The sequence below is a fragment of the Perca fluviatilis genome, chromosome 1 (assembly GCF_010015445.1).
Source record: "Perca fluviatilis chromosome 1, GENO_Pfluv_1.0, whole genome shotgun sequence".
Classification (NCBI taxonomy): domain Eukaryota; kingdom Metazoa; phylum Chordata; class Actinopteri; order Perciformes; family Percidae; genus Perca; species Perca fluviatilis.
The window spans coordinates 35,037,447-35,060,692 of NC_053112.1; the positions used below are offsets into that span (position 1 = coordinate 35,037,447).

At 41.3% G+C, this 23,246-nt stretch overlaps 1 protein-coding gene across 5 annotated transcripts in view; it reads left to right on the forward strand.

Moving 5' to 3' along the window:
* The window catches only part of sh3pxd2aa (SH3 and PX domains 2Aa), a 151,797-nt gene that overhangs the window by 49,741 nt on the left and 78,810 nt on the right, over nt 1-23,246 (forward strand). For all 5 annotated transcript variants that reach the window (XM_039797176.1, XM_039797182.1, XM_039797190.1 and 2 more), the window contains exon 5: nt 3,239-3,330. In XM_039797176.1, the coding sequence (XP_039653110.1) occupies nt 3,239-3,330 (92 nt within the window). The remainder of the gene's footprint in view (nt 1-3,238; nt 3,331-23,246) is intronic.

The window sequence follows — 23,246 nt, forward strand, 5'->3', positions numbered from 1 at the left end:
TCAGTAATTGGGACCAACAGAAGTTTACAAACCAAAAACAATGTACACACATCTGAAATGAACCTGATCTTTAGCTCAGCACAGGCAAAGGCTTCCTCATTACCCAAATAACCTGAAGCGCTCTAATGTTTACAGTTGCTACAGCCGGGCCTGTTTCTTCGCCCAGTACTGAAGTGTGCCGCACTGTTTACTTCCTGCATCCTGTTTATGGGGCAAACAACACAGAGGAAGAGTAATTACTCAGTGTTCTCAAAGGATCTGCTCTCTGGAGATTGCAGGATGCTGAGTCCAGCCAGCTGTGGGCGCACCGTGAGATACGGCCTCTTCAATCACAGCCACTGGGCTCTTTCAATAATATAGGATCCGATGAATGAAATATGAAGTTAGCCTGTGCCCATTAAAATCAAAAGCCTACGCTGTACATATGTCGTCGCCTATATTCACGGTCCGGCACCCCGGTAATGTACATGAGCTATTCCTTTGGTTGAAGCTGGCCAGATCATTAAATATAGATGGTTATTCAGACATATGATCCTGTTTTTGACTGCAGTGTGGCTTTGTCAATGAACATACAGCGGAGGAAAGATGGTTATTTGCCTTTTGACGGATGTGTAAACAATTACTCTTGTGCAAAAAAAGTCTGTATGATTCTCCTTAATTATATTGAGGTGTATCATACATGGATTGTTATACAATTCTCCCAGAAAACCCATTAATTTAGAGTAAAGAAAGATCTTTAAAGCTGCATTAATTGATGTTTTTTTGTTTACAGCTTGGCCTCTTGGGGGCAGTGGAACAAGCTGTAAACACATCCAGAACTGCAAAGATTAATCGATTAACTGATTAGTTGTCAACTATTAAATGAATCGCCAAATATTTTGATAATTGATTATCATTATTGATTGATCGGTTTGAGTCATTTGTCATGAAAAAGATTCTCTGATTCTACCTTCTTACTGTAAATGAGAATATTTCTGTAGTTTCTTCTCTCCTCTGTGACAGTAAACTGAATATCTTTTGAGTTGTGGACAAAACAAGACATTTGAGGACGCCGTCTTGGGCTTTGGGAAACACTGATGATTTTTACCATTTTCTGACATTTTATAGACCAAACAACTAATCCATTAATCAAGAAAATCTATCTAGGTTACTTTATGTTGCCTATTTATGTCTATTTATTTCTACTTATCACTGTTAATAAACGGCGTCTGTACAGCATCAACGGGGGTCGCCATTGTTGTTTATGTGTGTGTGACGTCAAAAGCTGTAAGGGCACTAACACACCAGGCCGATTATCGGCCGTTAGACAGTCTGGTCAGTGACTCAAATCAGTTCAGTGTGTCCCGTGCCGTTGTCCGTCTGGGGGGCTGTCAGCGTTCATTTTGGCCGACCTGACATGTTTGGTCGGCGGCAGGGCAGTCGGGACTCACCCGGAAATGACGAGCAGGATGAGGTGACTAGAGTCTCTCAAAATCTGACGAAAACCCATGTGACGCGTTCGTCCAATCAGCTGCCGGTTTTCATTTCTTGGGCAACATTACAGATTAGCGCCGCCTGCTGTCATAGAGATGTATTACATCTCGTCTCCTCTCGTCTTTTTGGTCTGTTCTGTGGCAGTTTTTTGGACCTCGGGGACGCGACTGATCATATCGACGGGGTTTTCTGTCAACGGTCGGCCGTCGGCTATATGTGTCTACACCTTAACTGGGAGTGTCAGTACCTATGGTCGGTACACGATCCGTTCTGCCTGCACGACCCGTTCTGCACATGCGTAAAATGTTCGCGCATGCGCTGTTGTACGAGGATTTACGACACTGCACGATCTGTTCCACGCTTCCGGTCCACAGCCAAGCTAATGTTAGTTTAGCTAACAGCTAATTTGGCTAACCGCTAGCTGAGACAACATGTAATAACTTTAAAAGAGCCTCAAAATAAAACTTGAAAATAAACGTTAACATATATAACAGCTATTACGTCGGTTCTACTTTACTTGTGCTCATTTAAAATACAATACTCAACACTCTTTATTGTTATTACTGTAAAGTCTTAATTTAGCTGTAGCCTGCTTTTCCCATTAAGTTTGACTTAACATTATTTTAGACTGAATCTAGCTGTCAGCTAGCAGTTAGCCGAATTAGCTGTTAGCTAAACTAATGTTAGCTTCCCGGTGGAGGCTAGCTGGAGGCTAGCCATAGGCTAGCGTGGAACAGATCGTGCAGGTCGTATCCTCGGTAAAACAGTATTATCTTGCGCATGTGCAGAACGGATCGTGCAGGCAGGGAGTACAACGATCTGGTACGAGTTCACGGGTAGTAGTTACGGGTTTGACTGCCGTTCCAGGGCGCTTTCACGGGTAGAAGGTTGTGAAAACACGAGTTACGGGTTGCCTGGAACGCAGCATTAGGCCTGCACAATTCGGGAAAACATATGAATCACAATTTTTTAGCTTAGAATTGATATCACGATTCTCTGCCAATTTTTTTTTAAATGTTTATTGCACACTTGAACGATGACAAAACAAAACAAATTGGCAGTACCAAACATAGATTTTTTTTTGTTGGGCACCTATAGCACATTGTGCATCACCACAACCCTGAAAACATAGAGGCTTCAATGAATAAAGAAAATAAAGTACACACTGGCCATTTAAGTACAGTAGGCTACCAAAAATAGTGACATAAAACACATTGAACTAAATATGGCACTGATACAGGCTATATCTGAACTCCTTGAACATGTCTTTACATAATTAAAACATGTCAATGTCAATGTCAAATGCTTTCAATATATTATTTGGATAAAAAAAAATCAAAGTAATTTAAAAATTAAATCGTGAACAGGGGTGAATTGAGATCGCGATTTTATAACGATTTATCGTGCAGGCCTAGCCACAGTGTTTCGGAAACGCCGGCGTAGTGTGGACTTGAGGCACAAACACAGCAAAACATATTCGTTTTAGAAATGCTTTTCAAAAAACAAGTTCAATCAATTAGTTCTAAAAGGCTCCATAAAGTTAAAGGGGAACTGCAGAGTTGAGTGAGAACTCTCTGATTGTTAGAACATACACACAGCATTGGATTTCTTGTTAATATCAAAAGCATTGATAAGCGCAGCTTTTAGATACTTGATGTAATAGTAATAATGTAGATAAATGAAACAAGTAAAGAACTGGACTAATCAATCTACTGTAGGCTGCCGTTTCTTTATCCCCACATTCTCTCTCTGTCTCTCTCTTTAGGCGCTGGTGCGACTCCCCCCTCAGATCTCTCAGAGTGAGGAAGTGCTGCGCTTCTTTGAGACAAAAGCCGAGGACGCCAACCCCCCAGTGGAGTGAGTGTCACTTACTGTACTTTACATACACAAAGAAATTCCAAACACATACTGTATGTATCATAGACTGTTAAAAAAAATGGCCGTAGCAACCCATTGATATGTGGACTGCCGTTTTGAAACCTTGAGTTTGGCAATTTGGGCGCCGCCAAGGCAAATTATAACCATAGTTTCAATGACATTTTGATTCAGCATGTACCAGGTTGTACAAGACACATTTCTTAGCAAACACTGTACTAAATCAGCTACTAATTTAAATTCTTTGCATCAATTAAATGGTAATTGCACAGGTTTACAAGTGAGAAGCCACCATAGTTTACTTGTTTACTTTAGCTATAATCTGGATTAGTCTGTACACACACACACACACACACACACACACACACACACACACACACACACACACACACACACACATATATATATATATATATATATATATATATATATATATATATATATATATATGAATGCACACACAGATGCACATGCATGCATACAGTATGTAAACTTGCTCACACTAATTACAGGCACATGTAAACATGATGTTGACGATGAAGCAATCACTTTGTTGATTGATAATGTTGCTCAATAAAGCTCAGATGTGAATACACCTAGCACATATATTTAAACACCTGCGTTATGTTATAAGTTTCAGCATCTTTTGCATGTTATTGTTTCACACATTGCCCCAAAAATACAGCATGATTGTACAGTGGCTAAGCTCATTACCTCTCTGTCTGTTCCCATTTTCTAGTCTATTCCCAAATCAGCTCTTTCTCTCCGAGTTCGTTAAAACCTCATTCAGGGCCAGGCAGAAGGGGGGTGAGGGATATGGAGAGAGAGGATTTGATGGATGTGAGAGTGGGAGGAGGAGAATGACTTGTTTCATAGCAGGAGATAACCCCTTTGGGTAGTTTTTAATTAGAGAACACACTCTCCTCTCCAAACCTCAAATGCCAGTATCGCACTATTGATTTGTAATGTGTTCCTGTGTATGCACCGAGACAGTTGCACCCGAGGTGCTGCAAGTGCTCTTGTTAGACCCAGGCTATGTCTTTTTTTTGTATTTTAATTACTTTTCTCAGTATTTCCTCCTATCTTCATCTGCTGTCAATTTGTAGTTTAGAATTTTGTCCTCATCTTTCTCTCTTAGATGAGAGGAAAGAAGCGAAATTCGCATTGTGTAGTGACCTCTGCCTGACAATGTTTTTCAGCACAGCGTAATAGGGTACTGTATCTCTTCCTCTGGTCCTCCCTACTCTAATTCTTTCTATCTAACCTGGCCTCATAAATTCTTTCATTTTAATTGACGCGACAGCTCAAGGTTACAAACGCCGACGCAAACATTCTTTGATCAACAGCTTTCGTTTCCTCACTGACTTGTGTCCTTCGTCTATTCCTATCCTTTTTTTTCTTTCTCTCCATGAACATCATTCTCTCTCCTCTTTCTCCCACTCTATTTCTTTGTCCTCTATGTACCAGTGTGTTTTGGTACTGTACATAAAAAAGGCATTGATCTTGTGTCAGGAGTTGTAGATATATGTGTGCACATATCACACGTAATCTGTTGTCCCCCATCTAAGGGAATTTAAGTATTCCATCAAAGAAGTTCACCACACGGCCTACAGGGGCCATGATTATGATAAGAGACGTAACCTAAATGACAAAATGACGACTGAAAAATAATAATGTGGCCTAAAGAAAGTATGTAGAGAGGAAAAAGAGAGGTCCAAGGATTGACCCTTGAGGAACTCCACAGGTCTGAGGAGCACTATCAGATACTTGCAATTTGAAATACTGCTACAAAGTTGGGTCATGTTAAGTTAAATGCAAATTATTAACAGCTCTGGAAATCAGCACATTGCACACTTCACAGCAACATTAGACAACTTTGATTGACCAAAGACCATTTACCAATTAAGCTGTGCCTAAATAGGAAGTCAATCAATTGTATTTGTCACATTCAATTATATAAGACACAATTCCAGTGATGTAGTAAATGTGTATGATTGTGAGGTGTTAAATCCACCCGCGGCGTTACCATTGGGCCCGGGTGGGCCTGGGCCCACCCATTTTAGGTCTGGGCCCGCCCATTTTGACCCAGGCCTATAGTGAGTAGTGAGTAATTTTCATTCTAGCAGTTCATCCAATAAGAAGCCCGAGGAAAGCTTTGAGTGAAAGCTTCTCAGCCAATCAGCGGCTTCTTCCCCACGTCTGGACTCTTAAGCCTGCCCACAGGCTGCATCGTCACCAGCAAGTGATCCCATGAAATGAATGACGTTTGCGCGCAATCTTTTCAAGCAAGCTCAATGAGACAGACACAGACTGTAGCTATTAGCTAATATGGAACGCAAAGCAAAGCAGCTTGTTTTCATTTAAATTCAGCAAGAAACGCTCCGAGTAGCAGGAGGAGGAAACTCCTGCCATTTTAAGTGACGCGGTTACATGTGACGAGTTACCATCCTGCTCGGCCGCCCTCTCCCCATCAAGTCCTCCCGTAGCTCACAGGTAGTGGACAGGTTGAATATTATTGTGAACACTGGCACTATTTGGTCAACACATAGTTTGAGGACTTGACCACTGATACCGTCACTTAAAAAAAAACAGTCGGGACAAGATGTTCCAAAAAATAGACAATCACACAATGAAGCTGAACAGGGGTATGATGTATACTATGTATTTGCTTAGAAAGAGCTTTACATGTCTTACCATATTACTCGTATGAAAAACAGCTGTTACCATGACCTCTAGACACATTTCAGAGATTACAAAAGGTTAATGCTCTGCTGTCCTTTACACACTGCAGACATTCTAGCTGCTTGTTTACTTTTTAAATATATGCCACGCTGCCAGAAGGTGCTAATAATCTCTGAATATTCTGAACACTTAAAGTATGTATTTATCTCTCTGCCTGCTTTACCTCAAACCCTGCGTAATGGGGCATAGTTTTGATGAGTTGACATAATTTGCTAGCAAGTGCTTATTAGGAAGCAGTTGAATGACATCAAACTCGCATCCACTTTAAACCACAGTTCCTGAAAGCTTTGGAAAACTGCATAAAAAAAACTACAGGTCCAGCTGTGGTGGTTAAGTATTCTTATCTTGTTGACTCTGTACCTTTTCTTATTCTTAAACTCCATGAGAAATGAATGGACTTTTGAGTGACTTGATTGTATTTTGTATTTGTAACGAAGTAACGGAATATGAAAACCACTAGAAAAAGTGGTTTCTTCCATCATTTGCACTCAACAAAAAACACTCTTCTTAGAGTCTTAAATTATATCATGATGTATGGTGATGCAGGAGAATACTGTGGTGTAGTACTATTGGATCTCAGTGCAGCTTTTGACACGGTAGACCACAGAATCCTAAATCACAGACTTAGGCAGTGGGTGGGTACCTCCTACATACCTACTTCTCTGATGGGAGTTTCTCACTCGCTGCTGGTAACCTCAGCCTGAGGAAGTGCTGTACTCCAGTCAGCTTTGGATCAAATGGAGCCAGAACCTCTTCTGGCATCTCTGTATCCCTGCAGGCCTTCACTCTGTCTTACTGAAATAAGAAAATACTCAGTGGGGTGAACTGCCCGCTCTCTGTTTAAAAAAAGAAAAAAACTCAGTTAATGGTTAGTAAGACGTCATGATCCAGGAGACTTGACTTGTCCCGGGGCAAACTTTGATGGGTTCCTTCCATTCCCTACCCATAACACATCTGCTAAATGAAAATGAATCATAGGGGAGTGTGTTGAGTGAGATTGACCATTGATTTAAAGCAGTGATTGGAGTGTGTGTTAGTAGTGTGTGGTTTATTAATGTCTGTGTGCAAGTACACATGTGTGTCCTAAGTGCTGTGGAGAAAGAAAAGTGCTTTGAAACCATGAGAAGGATGCAGAAGAAAACTATTAATCCATCATGGTTTGTTTGTGTGTGTTTGAGTGTGTGTCCTGTCAGCTCATCTATTATATCCAAACAATCTAGAGCTGCGCAATATATCAATATTATATCGATATCGTGATATGAGACTAGATATTGTCTTAGATTTTGGATATCGTAATATCGTGATATGACATAAGTGTTGTCTTTTCCTGGCTGCATTTCTGAACTTATCAGACGGTTGTAACTGTTCTATTATTTGCCTTTACCCACTTAGTCATTATATCCACATTACTGATGATTATTTATCTAAAATCTCATTGTGTAAATATTTTGTGAAAGCACCAATAGTCAACACTACAATATCATTGCAGTATCGATATCGAGGTATTTGGTCAAAAAATATTGTGATATTTGATTTTCTCCATATCGCCCAGCCCTAAAACAATCTGTGTGAAAAAAACCTTAAACAGCGAAATTTCCCTTAATACTTTTCCTGTTTCAAATTTTTTTTTTTTTCATTCACTTTAATTGAAGGGGTGTGCATAAAATTGACCTGACACGTCCTTATTATGACATGACACCTGTCATGAACATGAGGGAGTCATTTTGAGTGTTCATGACTGTTGTCATTAAGTGTCATTCGGTAAATTATGACACTTTTAATGCTAAGTTAGCATTGTCTGAGATGTCTTTGTCATGACAACTTGACATTAACGAAGACAACAATCTCTGTTATGACAACTTGACATTAAACAAGACAATACAACCTGTCATGTTGTGAACGCACTATATACTCAAAGTAGCAAGTGTAAGTACAGAAGTGCGCGATTTGAGTTTTACGACTAAGAATACACTACGAGAGGGTTTTCTTTCCAGGTTTGACTCTTAGCAGCTCTGGGCTGAGTCAACTAATTTAACAGCTGTACAGCTAATTGGAATTCACTAGCTAACTATAGCTAGCGTTTACTTTAGTAAGCTGCCCGTAAGCTAGTTTTAGCAACAAGAAACGTTAGCCTAAAGCTAACGTTATCCGTTCAAAACTCATTAAATCACCTCAGTACTGCATTCACTGTCATCAAACTGGTCTAATAACTCATAACTTATCTTAATGACAAGTCCAAATGGTTCCACTTTACTTGAGGTTATGGATATTATTCATGACACTGTCATATAAGCATTTGATGATAAAATCAAACTTCATGACAGGTTCAAAATGTTTCACTTTACTTGAGGTCAAAGGAAAAATAAATATGACTATTATAATGCTGTCATGATAGCCAATGTAAAAACCAACCACAATGACAGTTTAATGTAATGTTAACACATAAAGCTAAGTCGTTTATTGAAGTTTGATAGTTTGGCCTGTCATGACATATTTATGACAGGTAATGTTGTCTAGGTTAATATCGAGCTGTCATTACAAAGACATCGACAGGTTTTACTGTCTTGCTTAATGTCAAGTTGTCATAACACAGAGATTGTTGTCTTCGTTAATGTCAAGTTGTCATGACAAAGACATCTCGGACAATGCCAACTTTGCATTAAAAGTGTCAGAAGTTACCGAATGACACTTAATGACAACAGTCATGAACACTCAAAGTGACTCCCTCATGTTCATGACAGTTGTCATGTCATAAGAAGGACGGTGTCAGGTCAGTCTTATGCACACCCCTTCAAATAAAGTGTTACCCAAAATAAGAGTTTACTTGCAAAATAATCTTTTTTTTCTCGATTGCATTGTTTTTGTGATCGTTGGCAGCCGAAATCGTTAGGAGCCCATTTGAATTAATTAATTGCACAGCCCTGCTTTTGAAGTTGTGGCTCCTAAACTTTAGAACTTTCTCCCTTTTGTACCTAAGATCTATGGACACTGTAGGCACCTATAATCACCCTTTAAACTCCTTCCTCTTCCCTCACTTATTTCCCTTCTCTTCCAAACTAGTACTCATCCTTTCCTCGCCACTGTCCTGAAGTCATACAGCATCATTTCCCACCCCCCCCTCCCCAGTCTCCCACCTGTGACTTTCTCCTCCCAGTCATTTGTCCGTTCCACTCCGTCTGGAGCGAGCAGGATCCAGGAGACAGACTCACTCAGCCTTAATGGATAAGCTGCTCCATTCCCCTCACTATTAGGATCAATAGCACTCACTTGAGACCGCGCAGCACAGCAGGAGCAGTGCACAGCAGCACCGCCGTAGATGGGGGTTAAACCCGTCAAAGTGTGTCAGAGTGTTGAGGAGTGGTCAGTCGAGCGTGTGGCCTGTGGGTTTTGTGTACATGTATGCGCTCTCATGTGTGAGCATTTATCGAGCCGTCTGAAACGGAGCGGTTGTAGTGTACACTTTAACGCAATTATATTTCAAAATGTTTGTGTCCATACCCAAAGAGATACAGCGGCGGGAGAATAGCGTTTTATTCCAGGACTAAATTTGCTCTTGCTTGTTGTGTGCAGCCGCTTTGTTGTTGTCAGGTTATTTCTGTGCACCTCCCGTCTGTTTGTGTTCTACCGTCTCTGCTGCTCTATTTTGTCTCTCGCCATCATCTTGCGTGGATGCACTCATTCACCCTCCCACCCGACGCGGGGTCTGACTCACTTGTGCTCTCTTTTTTCGCGCACTTACTCACAGGGTGTCGTCAAGGTGGGGTTCGGCTCGCTACAGTAATAGCTTTGGGAGGGCCGGACTGTACATGAGTGTGATGAATAGAGCGGGGCCAGGACCGCTGTAGCTACCAGGGTGATGAAATGTGTCCACTTCATCACTTCCTGGAAAAGGAGAAAGGAGATGAAGCGGATTGGGGATCCCTACGGAGATGAGGAGGTCGGAAACAGCGGAGTGCAAGGCTGTTTTTATGCCTTGCCTTTTGTTGTTGTTGTTGTTGTTGACGGGATCAAACTGTGACATCCTATTTCTTATACTGTCTCCATAAAATCTCATCAAATGAGTCATGCTCGACAATAGCCAGCACCTCTCCTCCTCCCCTGTAAAATTGAATTTTCTGACAATGATCTGATTAGGGGAAAAAAAAAAAGGAGCCACGTGCCCCGCAGTGTAGCACAGGAATCAATCCCATAAATCAAAGCTCAGAAAGCACACAGACCCCGAGCACATCCCACCATCAGCCACTGTTTCCTCTCCACCTCTGCCTGCGTTTGAGGGATACCGACTCCTGTCTGCGGAGCAAAGTACTGCAGCTCAGTGGGAAGCCAGACTCCAAGCTGATGTCACTCCCGTGCAATCAGCCGAGCGCCCTTGATGTTTAATGCACTTTGAATGGACCTTCAGCTGGATCTCTGATCTTTTTGTCTGCTTTTAAAAAATGTCCTGCATAAAGATAAACTACGTTATCATAACAGCTTCATGACATTTTTTGTGTCAAAGCACGTACATTGTGTGCACACATTTGCACAGTTGTAGACATTTCAGGTGCTTCCATACTCATGGGAACTTCCCAGTGTAACTCCTCTACAGAGCAGGTTGTTTTTGGTGCCATGCCCTCTAGGTCAGTGGTTCCCAACCTGTAGGCCGCCACAAGGAGACGTGAGATGAATCTAATGGCGCTTACCCACTGCTAGTACCAGCTGGGCTGGGCTGGGCTGGGCTGGGCTGGGCTCGGCCACATTGCCCCGTCCTCCTTTTTCCATTGCAGATTTAGTACCGCCTCATGGGTGAGGCAATCGTGGCTGGTCGTCATAGCGACGCCGCAGGAAACTGCCGTGACCTGACACGACACACACACAGAACGTCGAAGGTGTGTTGTTTTTGATTCTCGTCATGTGGTCAGCAAGAAGACAAATTTTGTTTCAAAAGAAGCTGGAGGCAGCCAAAAAAAAAAAACACAGCTGGCTAAACTATTTAAAAAATGGCGGGTTTGTCCAGGACACCCCCGTCTGTCGCTAGCAGTGATGACGCAGTTATTAGTGACGATTCTCTCCGACCAATCACTAGTCTTCACGGGTTTTCACGTCACCTTTTGGGATCGCCTCAGCTCGCTTGGAACCTTGATGGAGGTGGTACTAAAAAAAGGACCTCGCAGCAGGTACCAGGGACTTTTTTCATAATGGAAAACCAAAAAAGGCGAGTAGAGTCGAGGCGAGTCCAGTACCATGTAATGGAAAAACGCCATATGGGATCAAAAGATGACTACCAGGGTAGAGTATAAGAGAAATATTAGCATCTTTCTTTGGAAATACTGAGTGGTTTCATCTCTTCATGTCTTGAAATTATTCCAATAATAATCAAGGGGAAATCACTCTGTTGTATTTCTGTCCTTCCACTGCAGCTCAGAAAAACAAAAAACAAAAAAAGGCTGGGCAATATCACCTAAATCACTATACAGGGCTCCACGTCCCTGTATTCAGCCGGTGGCAAACACATGAACACAACTCAGAAACTTAGTTTGGCTCGCGAGGAGCTGTGGCATTTATTTCTGGCCACAGAACATTCAATGTTTTTTTCATGGTTCACTGCTAGCCTTATTCGTCCTGCACACCTGTCTGTCCTGACACAACCTGTCTCGCACCCATCACATCTCACACACCGCACTGAGTCTGCAATTCTCCGCTATACGTCACTATTCCGATTTCGTTTTGTTTGGTCCTGAATCGTGTGGTCTGAGGCCAAATTGGGCCTTTTTAGATGTGTTGTTTAAAGACAGAAGACTGAAGATGGTCTATTACCAAAACGTTGCCTACTATTAAACTTTTTTTCTTTTCTTTTTTGCAAGTTAGACAGTGTGCAGCTTCGCAACTTTTGACCTGCTTGTCCCCCTTCTGATGCACCTGTCTCACGCTGTAGATGTGCCAAGTACTTTTCTGTACATACAATGTGAATCTATCCTTTAAAGGATCACAAGCATAACGTGTTGGGAAGCACTGCTCTATGTATTGCAATGCTAGAGCTGTAACAATTCCAAATTGTACCGTACAATTAATTGTCTCAAATAATTGCGAATCACAATATAATTGCCTCTTTCAGTCAAATTTTAAAATATTTATTTATGTATTACTTTGCAAAGAAATTAAAGTTTAAAATGAATCCCAGGATACATCTTTTGGTTATATTACTGTCATGTGACCCAGATAATGTAGTAACACAGGTAGACAGCCTATGAAGTAAACCATGCCTCTTATCATAAAACGTTTTTCTGAAATGATCATAAAACTGACAATTACCATCAACAATCATTCCCCTTAGGACCTTAGGTAATGTTAGCAATTAAAAAAAGAATTGCCGATTGGGTAAAAAAAAAAAAAAATTGCGATAAGACAATTATGTAATAATTGTTTTTTATTTATTTATTTTTTTGTATGTATTATTTCAGGACAATGCACATTTGATGAACATGTACAGCAGTACACGTAAAAGGGCCAGATTGTAGCCCAAGGGCTAATTTCCATCTGTAGTCCATTAGGCAGGTAGAAATTACAATAAAAAGGACAAAAGATATACAGTAGTAACATCTGCTATATAAAACAGAGAAAAGAAAAATAGGACAATTACAGTTAACAGGTCTATGCAATGCATTTGCATCAAGCTACGGACAATAAAGTAAGGAACACAGCCTTCGATCAAGCTACAGCATCTCTTATTCCACTCTTGGGGAACTCTCCACTTGGTGGCGTGCTCCACAATGCAAACAGCTGCAAGTGGAGTTTATCTGCGCCTTCAGCTGCTGGGTCCAGTTCAGCCACTGGTCTAATCCGTTGTCCACTCACAAACCTCCCCAGTGCTTCCCTTCCCTTCCTCTATAAATGTATCCACTGTCTGACCAGCTTCTCAAGAATTTCTCTGGGTCTATTTCTGTCGTTCTTTCTGTATTTGTGTTCATTTTGCCCCTCCGCTCTCTTCCTGTGTGAGATCTATTTCCACTGGATGGAATTTCTCTCCAAAGCTAGACTCCCCCTTTGTAACCCCCTTTTTTTTTCTTTTTTTTTTTGTGAGACATGATTTTTTTTTTTTTTTTGTGAGACATGATTTTTTTTCTTTTTTTTTTTGTGAGACATGATTTTTTTTCTTCTCTTACTTAGCGTTTTGTTCCCCAGCATCTTGCATTTTTATGGATTCCATTTGCATGGGACGTGGGCTGTGATTTGTTTAATCTGTCTGGGCCGTGTTATAGCAATCATATAACTATCAGCCTAGATGGCATTTTCTGTCCTCTGCAGACCATAACGGTGACAAATTCCTCAATTAATATGCGCATACCGCATTTCAGCCATGATGAAAATCTCGGCCACTGCCCCCATAGGCTACCGTAGTGTGAGACACGGCTGGTGTTATCATCATTCATCATGCCTCCTCACAGCCCTCCCCATGAATAACAATAGGGATCGACCTTGGCTTGTGCCTCCAAGAGAGAGATGCTGCAAGATTATCAGATTATTACTGGGATAAGTCATGAACTCATGTGATTGGTCAGGTTTTGGGCTCTTGACAAGGGATTGCCTAAGTAGCAGGGTTGTCCCTGGTGACAGGATGAAGACAGATTTGGTGTTTTTGGGTGTAATTCGGAATAAATTGGTGATAATGTGTTTGTGTTCCTGAGTGAGGGGAGGAGTATTGGGGCACAAGTGTGTCCAGCTCTGTCACTGATATTGACAGGAACATTTTATTTAAAAGGTGACTATGTAACTTGTTTTGAAAGAAGAAATATATTTCTTCCTCTTACAAATTTTAAAGTTGAATTTATAACCACTAAAACGCACACTCATCCCGAAATTCCACCAGGCGCGGAAGTGACGCGTTCCGGCTGCGTCGCTGGTTTTGTTCCGTCCTCCGCCACGCGCCATACCACACCGGGAGCGCCTCAGAAACGGAGCGTCTTTGCTGCCCGACTGTCACTGAAATGCTCTCTACAGAACAATCACATGTTTATTAAGCTAGTATATACCTTCCACTATAAGCACCCATGCAATTCATTTCCATGCCTTCTCCTTTCTGGTGTTATCTTTATAAAAAAGGATCTATGGTGTTATATCAAATTAATATCTTGTGTTTTAACAGTCCAAATAAATCCCGTAAGGATGCAGTATGGACGCGCCGGGTGCAATTTGGCCAATTTGGGTGCAATGTGTTAGCTACACCCAGGGGTTAGGCTGCTACAGCTTTACTTGGTCTGGTATGACTAGAAGCTTATGTTAGCTATTGTTAGCAAACTTATTATTGAGTCCAATTTGCTATACAGTAATTCTCACTTTCAGCCACTGTTCAGCAAAGGTTACATAATCCCACTTTAACCTTCATTTCTTCAATGAAAAGAGAAATGACATACACCCAATGTGTAGCTTTACAGCCATCACCTTAGCCTCGTTTCCACCAAGCAGTCTGGTTCAGTTCAGTTCGTTACACATTAGAACGGTTATTTTTGCGTTTCCAATGACAAAAGTTGTAGATGGTACTAATAGAACCGCTCCATTCCATCCTTTTCCGTAACGGAAAAGGTACCTAGCACCCTGATACCTAGCACCCTGATACGATACTTAAGGGTGGTGCTAGAAACACTGCAGTCCGCGATTGGTGCAGACGTTCCTCTGCATTATCGGTGAAGAAGAAACACAGTGAGAGTTGAAAGGGCAAGTGAGGAACATAAAGGGTTTTCAGCCTGTTTCTCAGCATGTTTCCTTCCGCTTTCTTTGTGTTGTAATTCTAAACTCCGGTGGATTTCTGAGGACTATGGTTAACTGCTCCTCAGATCTCTGCAGGGTAAATCCAGACAGCTAGCTAGACTATCTGTCCAATCTGAGTTTTCTCTCGCACAAGTATTTTACAGTGGCTCCGTGCGAAGCTTAGCACCGTCCATGACCATTGTGATTGGTTTGAAGAAATGCCAATAAACCAGAGCATGTTTCTCTCCCATCCCAGAATGCTGTGTGGACTAGCCACACCTTCCTCCGCTCCACAGTGTGTGGATGATCTGGCAAAGCGAGACTACTCAGCGTGTGGCTGTCCACGGCTCTTACCATCCGGTAACAACCCCGCCTACATTTAAGCTTACCGTCTGCGGTGGAAATGAAAACAGATCTAGTGTTTAGGTACGTGTCCGTACGGTTTACCTACCGCATTTTATGGAAACGCGGCTCTTGTGATGTCAATGGTCTGAGGGATGGGTGCCAGGTTCTGTTTGTAATGTAAGCAAAGTAAAAAAAAAAGCAAAAAGGACTTGCCGAAGTACTGTTTAAAGGTCCCATGACATGGTGCTCTTTGGATGCTTTTATATAGGCCTTAGTGGTCCCCTAATACTGTATCTGAAGTATCTTTTATATAGACCTTAGTGGTCCCCTAATACTGTATCTGAAGTCTCTTTTATATAGACCTTAGTGGTCCCCTAATACTGTATCTGAAGTCTCTTTTATATAGACCTTAGTGGTCCCCTAATACTGTATCTGAAGTCTCTTTTATATAGACCTTAGTGGTCCCCTAATACTGTATCTGAAGTATCTTTTATATAGACCTTAGTGGTCCCCTAATACTGTATCTGAAAACTCTTTTTATATAGACCTTAGTGGTCCCCTAATACTGTATCTGAAGTCTCTTTTATATAGTCCTTAGTGGTCCCCTAATACTGTATCTGAAGTCTCTTTTATATAGACCTTAGTGGTCCCCTAATACTGTATCTGAAGTCTCTTTTATATAGACCTTAGTGGTCCCCTAATACTGAATCTGAAGTCTCTTTTATATAGACCTTAGTGGTCCCCTAATACTGTATCTGAAGTCTCTTTTATATAGACCTTAGTGGTGCCCTAATACTGTATCTGAAGTTTCTTTTATATAGACCTCAGTGGTCCCCTAATACTGTATCTGAAGTCTCTTTTATATAGACCTTAGTGGTCCCCTAATACTGTATCTGAAGTCTCTTTCCCGAAATTCAGCCTTGGTGCCACTAGAGCCAGTCCCACAATGAGCTTTCCTTAGTATGTGCCATTTCTGTGTCTGTAGCTATTGAGGAGGAGAGAGGGGGGGCAAGGTGGAGGGTGGGGGTGTGGCCTTGACCAACTGTCACTTTGCTTGTTTGAAAGCCATGATGTCTCTCCCCCATGGGTTGGCCAAATTCTCTGGGCGGGCAAAGCAGAGAAAGGGGAGGTAACCTTGCTCCTTATGACCTCATAAGGAGAAGATTCCAGATCGGCCCATCTGAGCTTTCATTTTCTAAAAGGCGGAGCAGGATACCCAGGGTTCGGTTTACACCTATCACCATTTCTAGCCACTGGGGGACCATAGGCAGGCTGGGGGAACGCATATTAATGTTAAAAAAAAGTGAAATGTTCATGCCATGCGACCTTTTAAAGCGTCCATCTTTGTTTAGATTAATATTGTATCGAGGGTCTGTGCAGAGTGACCACACCAGTAGTGGAATGTAACTAAGTACATTTACACAAGTACTGTACTTAGGTACACATTTGAGGTACTTTACTTGAGTCTTTTCCTTTCATGACACTTTCTACTTCTACTCCGCTATATTTCAGAGGGAAATATTGTACTTTTTACTCCACTACATTCATCTGACCGCTTTAGTTACTCGTTACTTTACAAATTACAGCTTTAGTGCGTAACTTTTTGATATTAACGAACGTCCGTTACATTCAATTAATTTTGTTTCCAGTTTCTAAAATGTGAGGATTTTTCTGCATTTAGAACTTTTACCTTTAATACTTTAAGTACATTTTCCTGATGATTACTTAAGTAACATATTCAATGCGAGATTTTCCTCTAACAGAGTATTTTTAAACTGTAGTATTAGTACTTTTACTTAAGTAAACTACTACTACTACTTTTTTTTGTTGGCATTTTAGGCCTTTATTTGTATAGGACAGCTGAATACATTGAGGAGGAGAGAGAGGGGGAATGACATGCAGCAAAGGGCTGCAGGTCGGAGTCGAACCCGGGGCTGCTGCGTCGAGGAATACACCTCCATATAAGGGCGCCTGCTCTCCCTGGTGAGCTACCCAGGCGCCCGTAAAGGATCTGAATACTCTTGGTGGACCAACTCTTGGTGGACCAACAGGTCTGCCTACCCAGTGTAGTAATTAAACCGGGCACTTTGCTGCCGAGTATATCAGGGCCTTGGCACTCCTCACATAAGAAGGAAACTTACGTGTACTTATTTGCCTAAAACATCCACAGCAATTCTTTTGTATATCTGCAACCTGCATGTGTCTCTGTGTGTCTGCACTGTGTGTACAGGAGAGCGTTGAGGTCAATTGATTCCTTTAACCCCATCTGGAGTGCTAATGCCCGCAGTGAGCTTTAGCCTTGTCATGACCATAAGGGCTAAAATACAGGGGACGTCTGAGGGTAATTTGGGGCTCTTGAGGGGCTTAGAGGAGGTGGGAGGGTTGGGCCTGAGGTCCGGATTTGGCGATGCTGAGGGATGAACTGGGGTGCTGGAGTTCAAGGGGGGAGAGAGACAGAGAGAGAGAGAGAGAGAGAGAGAGAGAGAGAGAGGCCAAGACGATAATCTCGGGAAGTGTTTATTTACTGGTTTTGCAGGCTAGCTTAGCAGGGAGCCATTGAGAGTCATTAACTTGCAGCCATTATGCTAATACTTGTAAACACATTGATTAGCCCTTTATCTGCCAACCCACTCATATGCTTAATGAGTAAATCCATTGCCTTCACGGACCAGTTTTACAATCATTTTTCTTTTTAAGCTACTAAAAGTTTATATAAGATAGTAGTTGGAGTTTATAATTGTCCACAAACAAACCTAATCTCAATAAAACCTTTAGACTTGCAAAGAAGTGCAACACAAGGCCCATAAGACACATAATGTTGTGCTGCTAAATATTCAGGATTCTTTTTTTCAAGATGGTTTCTTTTTCGCAACGCAATTCAGCAGCAAGCGGGCGCAATCCCGTGAAACTGTCGCGTTCGTGCCTGCCCGCTGCAAGAGTTGAATTGTGTGCAAATCAATGAACAAGAGACTGATTGTTGTTGTTTGTGAGCTCCCTATAATATAAAACTGTCGTCTAAACAGTTATCAGGACATAGATATAGGGGGTTTTGCTTGTCAGAGCATCGGCACAAGACTGGATTTATCGGGCAACGTCCGTAATTAACTAACTTTAGCTATTCCAATCCAATCCAATCCAACTTTATTTGTAAAGCACATTTAAAACAACCAGGTTGACCAAAGTGCTGGACATTGACATGATTATAAACACGCAAGTAACACAACAAACATTTAAAACAAATAACAGACTAGGAAAATAAAATACAGAATACAACTCTCAAGCAGGTTTGAAAGCCAATGAATAAAAGTGAGTTTTAAGTCGTGATTTAAAAATGTGAAGGCCTGGGGCCAGTCTGACATTCAGAGGCAATTCATTCCAAAGCCTTGGGGCCACGACTGAGAACGCTCGATCTCCCCTATTTTTGAGCCGCGTTCTAGGGACAACAAGGAGTAGCTGGTCAGCAGACCTTAACGACCTCTTAGGAGTGTGCGGCTTCAGTAGTTAAGCGATATAAGCTGGGGCTTGACCATAAAGAGATTTAAAAACAAACAACAGAATCTTAAAATGGATTCTAAAGCAAACCGGTAACCAATGAAGGGAGGCAAGAACAGGTGTAATGTGATCTCGTTTATGAGTTTCGGTAAGGAGCCGAGCGGCAGCGTTTTCAACCATTTGTGATCTTGAGAGGGAGGCCTGGTTAACACCTACATATAAAGCATTACAGTAATCCAGGCAAGTTGTAATAAAAGCAGAGCTGTATAGTAATGAAGTAGAACTACTTCACTACTCTAGGTCCCATGGCATGAAAATTTCACTTTATGAACATTAAAATGAGTTCCCCCAGCCTGCCTATGGTCCCCAATTGGCTAGAAATGGTGATAAGTGTAAACCGAGCCCTGGGTATCCTGCTCTGCCTTTGAGAAAATGAAAGCTCAGATGGGCCGATCTGGAATCTTCTCCTTATGAGGTCATAAGGAGCAAGGTTACCTCCCCTTTCTCTGCTTTGCCCGCCCAGAGAATTTGGCCAACCCATGGGGGGGAGACATCATGGCTTTCAAATGAGAAAAGTGGCAGTTGGTCAAGGCCACACCCCCACCCTCCACCTTGCCCCCCCGTCTCTCTTCATCAACAGCTAGAGACACAAAAATGGCACATCCTAAGGAAAGCTCATTGTGGACTGGCTCTAGTGGCTGTAATTCTGCACCAAGGCTGAATTTCGGGAAAGAGACTTCAGATACAGTATTAGGGGACCACTAAGGTCTATATAAAAGAGACTTCAGATACAGTATTAGGGGACCACTGAGGTCTATATAAAAGAGACTTCAGATACAGTATTAGGGGACCACTGAGGTCTATATAAAAGAGACTTCAGATACAGTATTAGGGGACCACTAAGGTCTATATAAAAGAGACTTCAGATTCAGTATTGGGGGACCACTAAGGTCTATATAAAAGAGACTTCAGATACAGTATTAGGGGACCACTAAGGTCTATATAAAAGAGACTTCAGATACAGTATTAGGGGACCACTAAAGGTCTATATAAAAGATACTTCAAATACAGTATCGGGGACCACTGAGGTCGTATATAAAAGAGACTTCAGATACAGTATTAGGGGACCACTAAGGTCTATATAAAAGGAGACTTCAGATTCAGTATGGGGGACCACTAAGGTCTATATAAAAGAGACTTCGATACAGTATTAGGGGAGACTTCAAAACAGTAGGGCCACTAAGGTCTATATAAAAGAGACTTCAGATACAGTATTAGGGGACCACTAAGGTCTATATAAAAGAGACTTCAGATACAGTATTAGGGCACCACTAAGGTCTATATAAAAGAGACTTCAGATTCAGTATTAGGCGACCACTAAGGTCTATATAAAAGAGACTTCAGATACAGTATTAGGGGACCACTAAGGTCTATATAAAAGAGACTTCAGATACAGTATTAGGGGACCACTAAGGTCTATATAAAAGAGACTTCAGATACAGTATTAGGGGACCACTAAGGTCTATATAAAAGAGACTTCAGATTCAGTATTAGGGGACCACTAAGGTCTATATAAAAGAGACTTCAGATACAGTATTAGGGGACCACTAAGGTCTATATAAAAGAGACTTCAGATACAGTATTAGGGGACCACTAAGGTCTATATAAAAGAGACTTCAGATACAGTATTAGGGGACCAGTGGTTCAGTGGTTCAGATGCTTTTATATAGATCTTAGTGGTCCCGGACCACTAAGGTCTATATAAAAGCATCCAAAGAGCACCATGTCATGGGACCTTTAAGTACTAAAAGGCTGTATCTGTACTCTACTGGAGTATTATTTTTTTCTCCTACTTCCACTCTTACTGAGTACATATTTTTCGATGAATGAAATACTTTTATTCCGATACATTTTGTATGTGCTGCATCGTTACTCGTTACTGTTGTGAATTCCTCACGCTACGGCGACTGTGTAGGTTACAGTGTGTGTACGTTAGTTACGTACACTAATTACGAGATCGCGTCGTGTTTCTTTTCATTATGGCGATCGCCCGTTCAGAAGTCCGAGACGATGCAAGTTTGTACTCTTTCTATTTAGCTATTGTTGCAGCAGATGAAGCTATTCCTGAGTTGTTTGAGTCTGCAGTGAGTCCTGAATGTTAACCGTTTGACCCTGTGATGTGAAGCTCCTAGTTTATCTGTATGTTGTTGCTAGCTTGCTACCTTTCCTGTACATCACACATGTTACTAGCTAGTGTGGGATACGTTTTTGGGGGCTTTAATCGTTACTGTGCTGGAGAGGATGTTCATTTTACTTGCACAGTGTGATAATTGTACATTTTATTTCAGTATTTCTTAATATTTGTTATTTTTAATATATTTAATATTTGTTAATTCCTTTGGCTACAGCTTTAGGCTAAACATTTGATATAATATAAACAATATGATATTCAAACCTTCTTTAATAACTACATAACACAATACTTGTACTTTTACTTTCAGTACTTGAGTAGTAGATTTTAAAATAAACTACTTGCAATACTTAAGTACAAAAAATGTTGAATACTTTAGTACTTCTACTTAACTGTTGTGCTTAAAGAGCACTTCTACTTCTACTCAAGTCACTTTTTTGATCGAGCACTTGTACTTTTACTCAAGTATGGGTCTCTAGTACTTTATACACGTCTGAATAAAAGCATGTATAACCCTCTCAAAATCAGTGAAAGATAAAAATGGCTTCAATTTGATAAGCAGCCTGAGTTGAAAGAAACTAGCTTTTACAACAGAATTGATCTGCTTCTCTAGTTGAACCTCACTGTCCATTTTAACACCAAGGTTAGTTACCATGGACTTGACATAGGGTGTCAGAGGACCCAGGTCCAATTGGGATGCACCAAGAGCAATGCTGGGTCTAAATATCATGACTTCAGTTTTACTTCATTAAAATGTAAAATGTTTAAGGCCATCCAGGCTTTTATGTCAGAAAAACAATCGAGCAGTCTTTTTAGGGAATTATCACCCTTACTTTTATAGGCAAGTAGATCTGTGAGTCATCTGCATAAAAATGGAAGCTGATGTTATGCTTCTTTAAGATGGAACCAAGGGGAAGCAAATACAGGGAGAAGAGAATCGGCGCCAAAATAGAACCCTGAGGAACTCCACATGTCAGTGGTGCTGCGGGTGAAGTAGAGCCACCAAAGCTAACCTTGAACACTCTCCCTGATAAAAATGATCTAAACCATTCGAGTGCCGTGCCTTTAATCCCCAGCTATTAACAATAACAGTCTGTTGTTAGGAAAGACTAGGATTGCCTCTATTTGTTATAATTCAGCCTGTGATTAGGGATATATGATACCACAGTCAGCTAATCTCATTCAGTTGTACGGCATGGATACAGTAGTGCACAGAATCTCCATGGTTACCACACATTGATCGCCTAGCGTTTCATCTCAGAGCTTTTTACCTTCACATGAGGAGCGTAGTAGACCCGGCGAATCCACGCGAATACGCAAGTGAAGTGAAAAGCCCTTTAAAAGTAGGCTTGGGCATTGTTTGGATTTTAGCAATTCCAATTCTGATTCTTCCTTTCGATTTCGATTCTTTGACAGGTGGAGTTGAAATGGGTCACTTGCTTATTTTACAGATAATAGACCGGGCTTTTTCAACGCTAAAGAAAGCCACACTTTAGAGAGCTGATACTGTGCTCCATGGCTGCAACACAACAAGCACAAGTACGTTGGCCACTACGGAAAGCAAAATTTGCACGTTTGGAACTGAGGATAGGATTCAAAACCAAATTTTCCAAACAATTCCAAAAAAACAAACAAAAAAAACGATTCCATTGGAATCATAATTTTTGAAACCGTTCCAAGTTGGAACCAGTTCTCGATGCCCAATCCTACTTATAAAAGCCAACATAATACTAGTTCAGCGGCAGTGCAATGTGCTGTAGATACCAGTCAAAGAAGTTCAACGGTATAAAATATTAAATAATAATAATTGTATTTATAATAATTTTATTTATATAGCACTTTTCAAGCATTAAGCACAAAGTGCTTTCCAAAGGCAGAAGAACCGCCTGAAAAACACAGATTCCTAAGTTTGCTGTATTCATGCTCATTCATGAGCAAACAGTTGAAAATACCGTGACTAACACGTCTGTAGTCCTGCCTGACCCTTCCACCACATGTCCTGCCTCACATCTGTTTTGGCTTGACTATCAATGTCGAGAGCTCCGAGCTCTGGAACTGATAAGACGTGCATGGGTAGCTCCTGCTTCATGGAGCCGTAGCCAGTGTATACACTGTGACCAAATGTCAGTATGTGATGAAAAGTGTGACTTATGTGTGTGTTAGGGTGTTTGCAACTGGCCCATCTGTTGAGGAATTTGTTCACGATATGCATACCTTCATTTACTGAAGATTTATACACACACACACACTACTACTGTGGATGCCATTTTAATTGCAGATGTTTGTGCATATAGTCAACATCAACATCTGTGCATGTTATAATCTGTCACAACAAATACACAGGAAAACAGGTGTGTGAATGTTTCTCGCATCACTGCGGACTCTGGGGGGGACATAGTAGTTA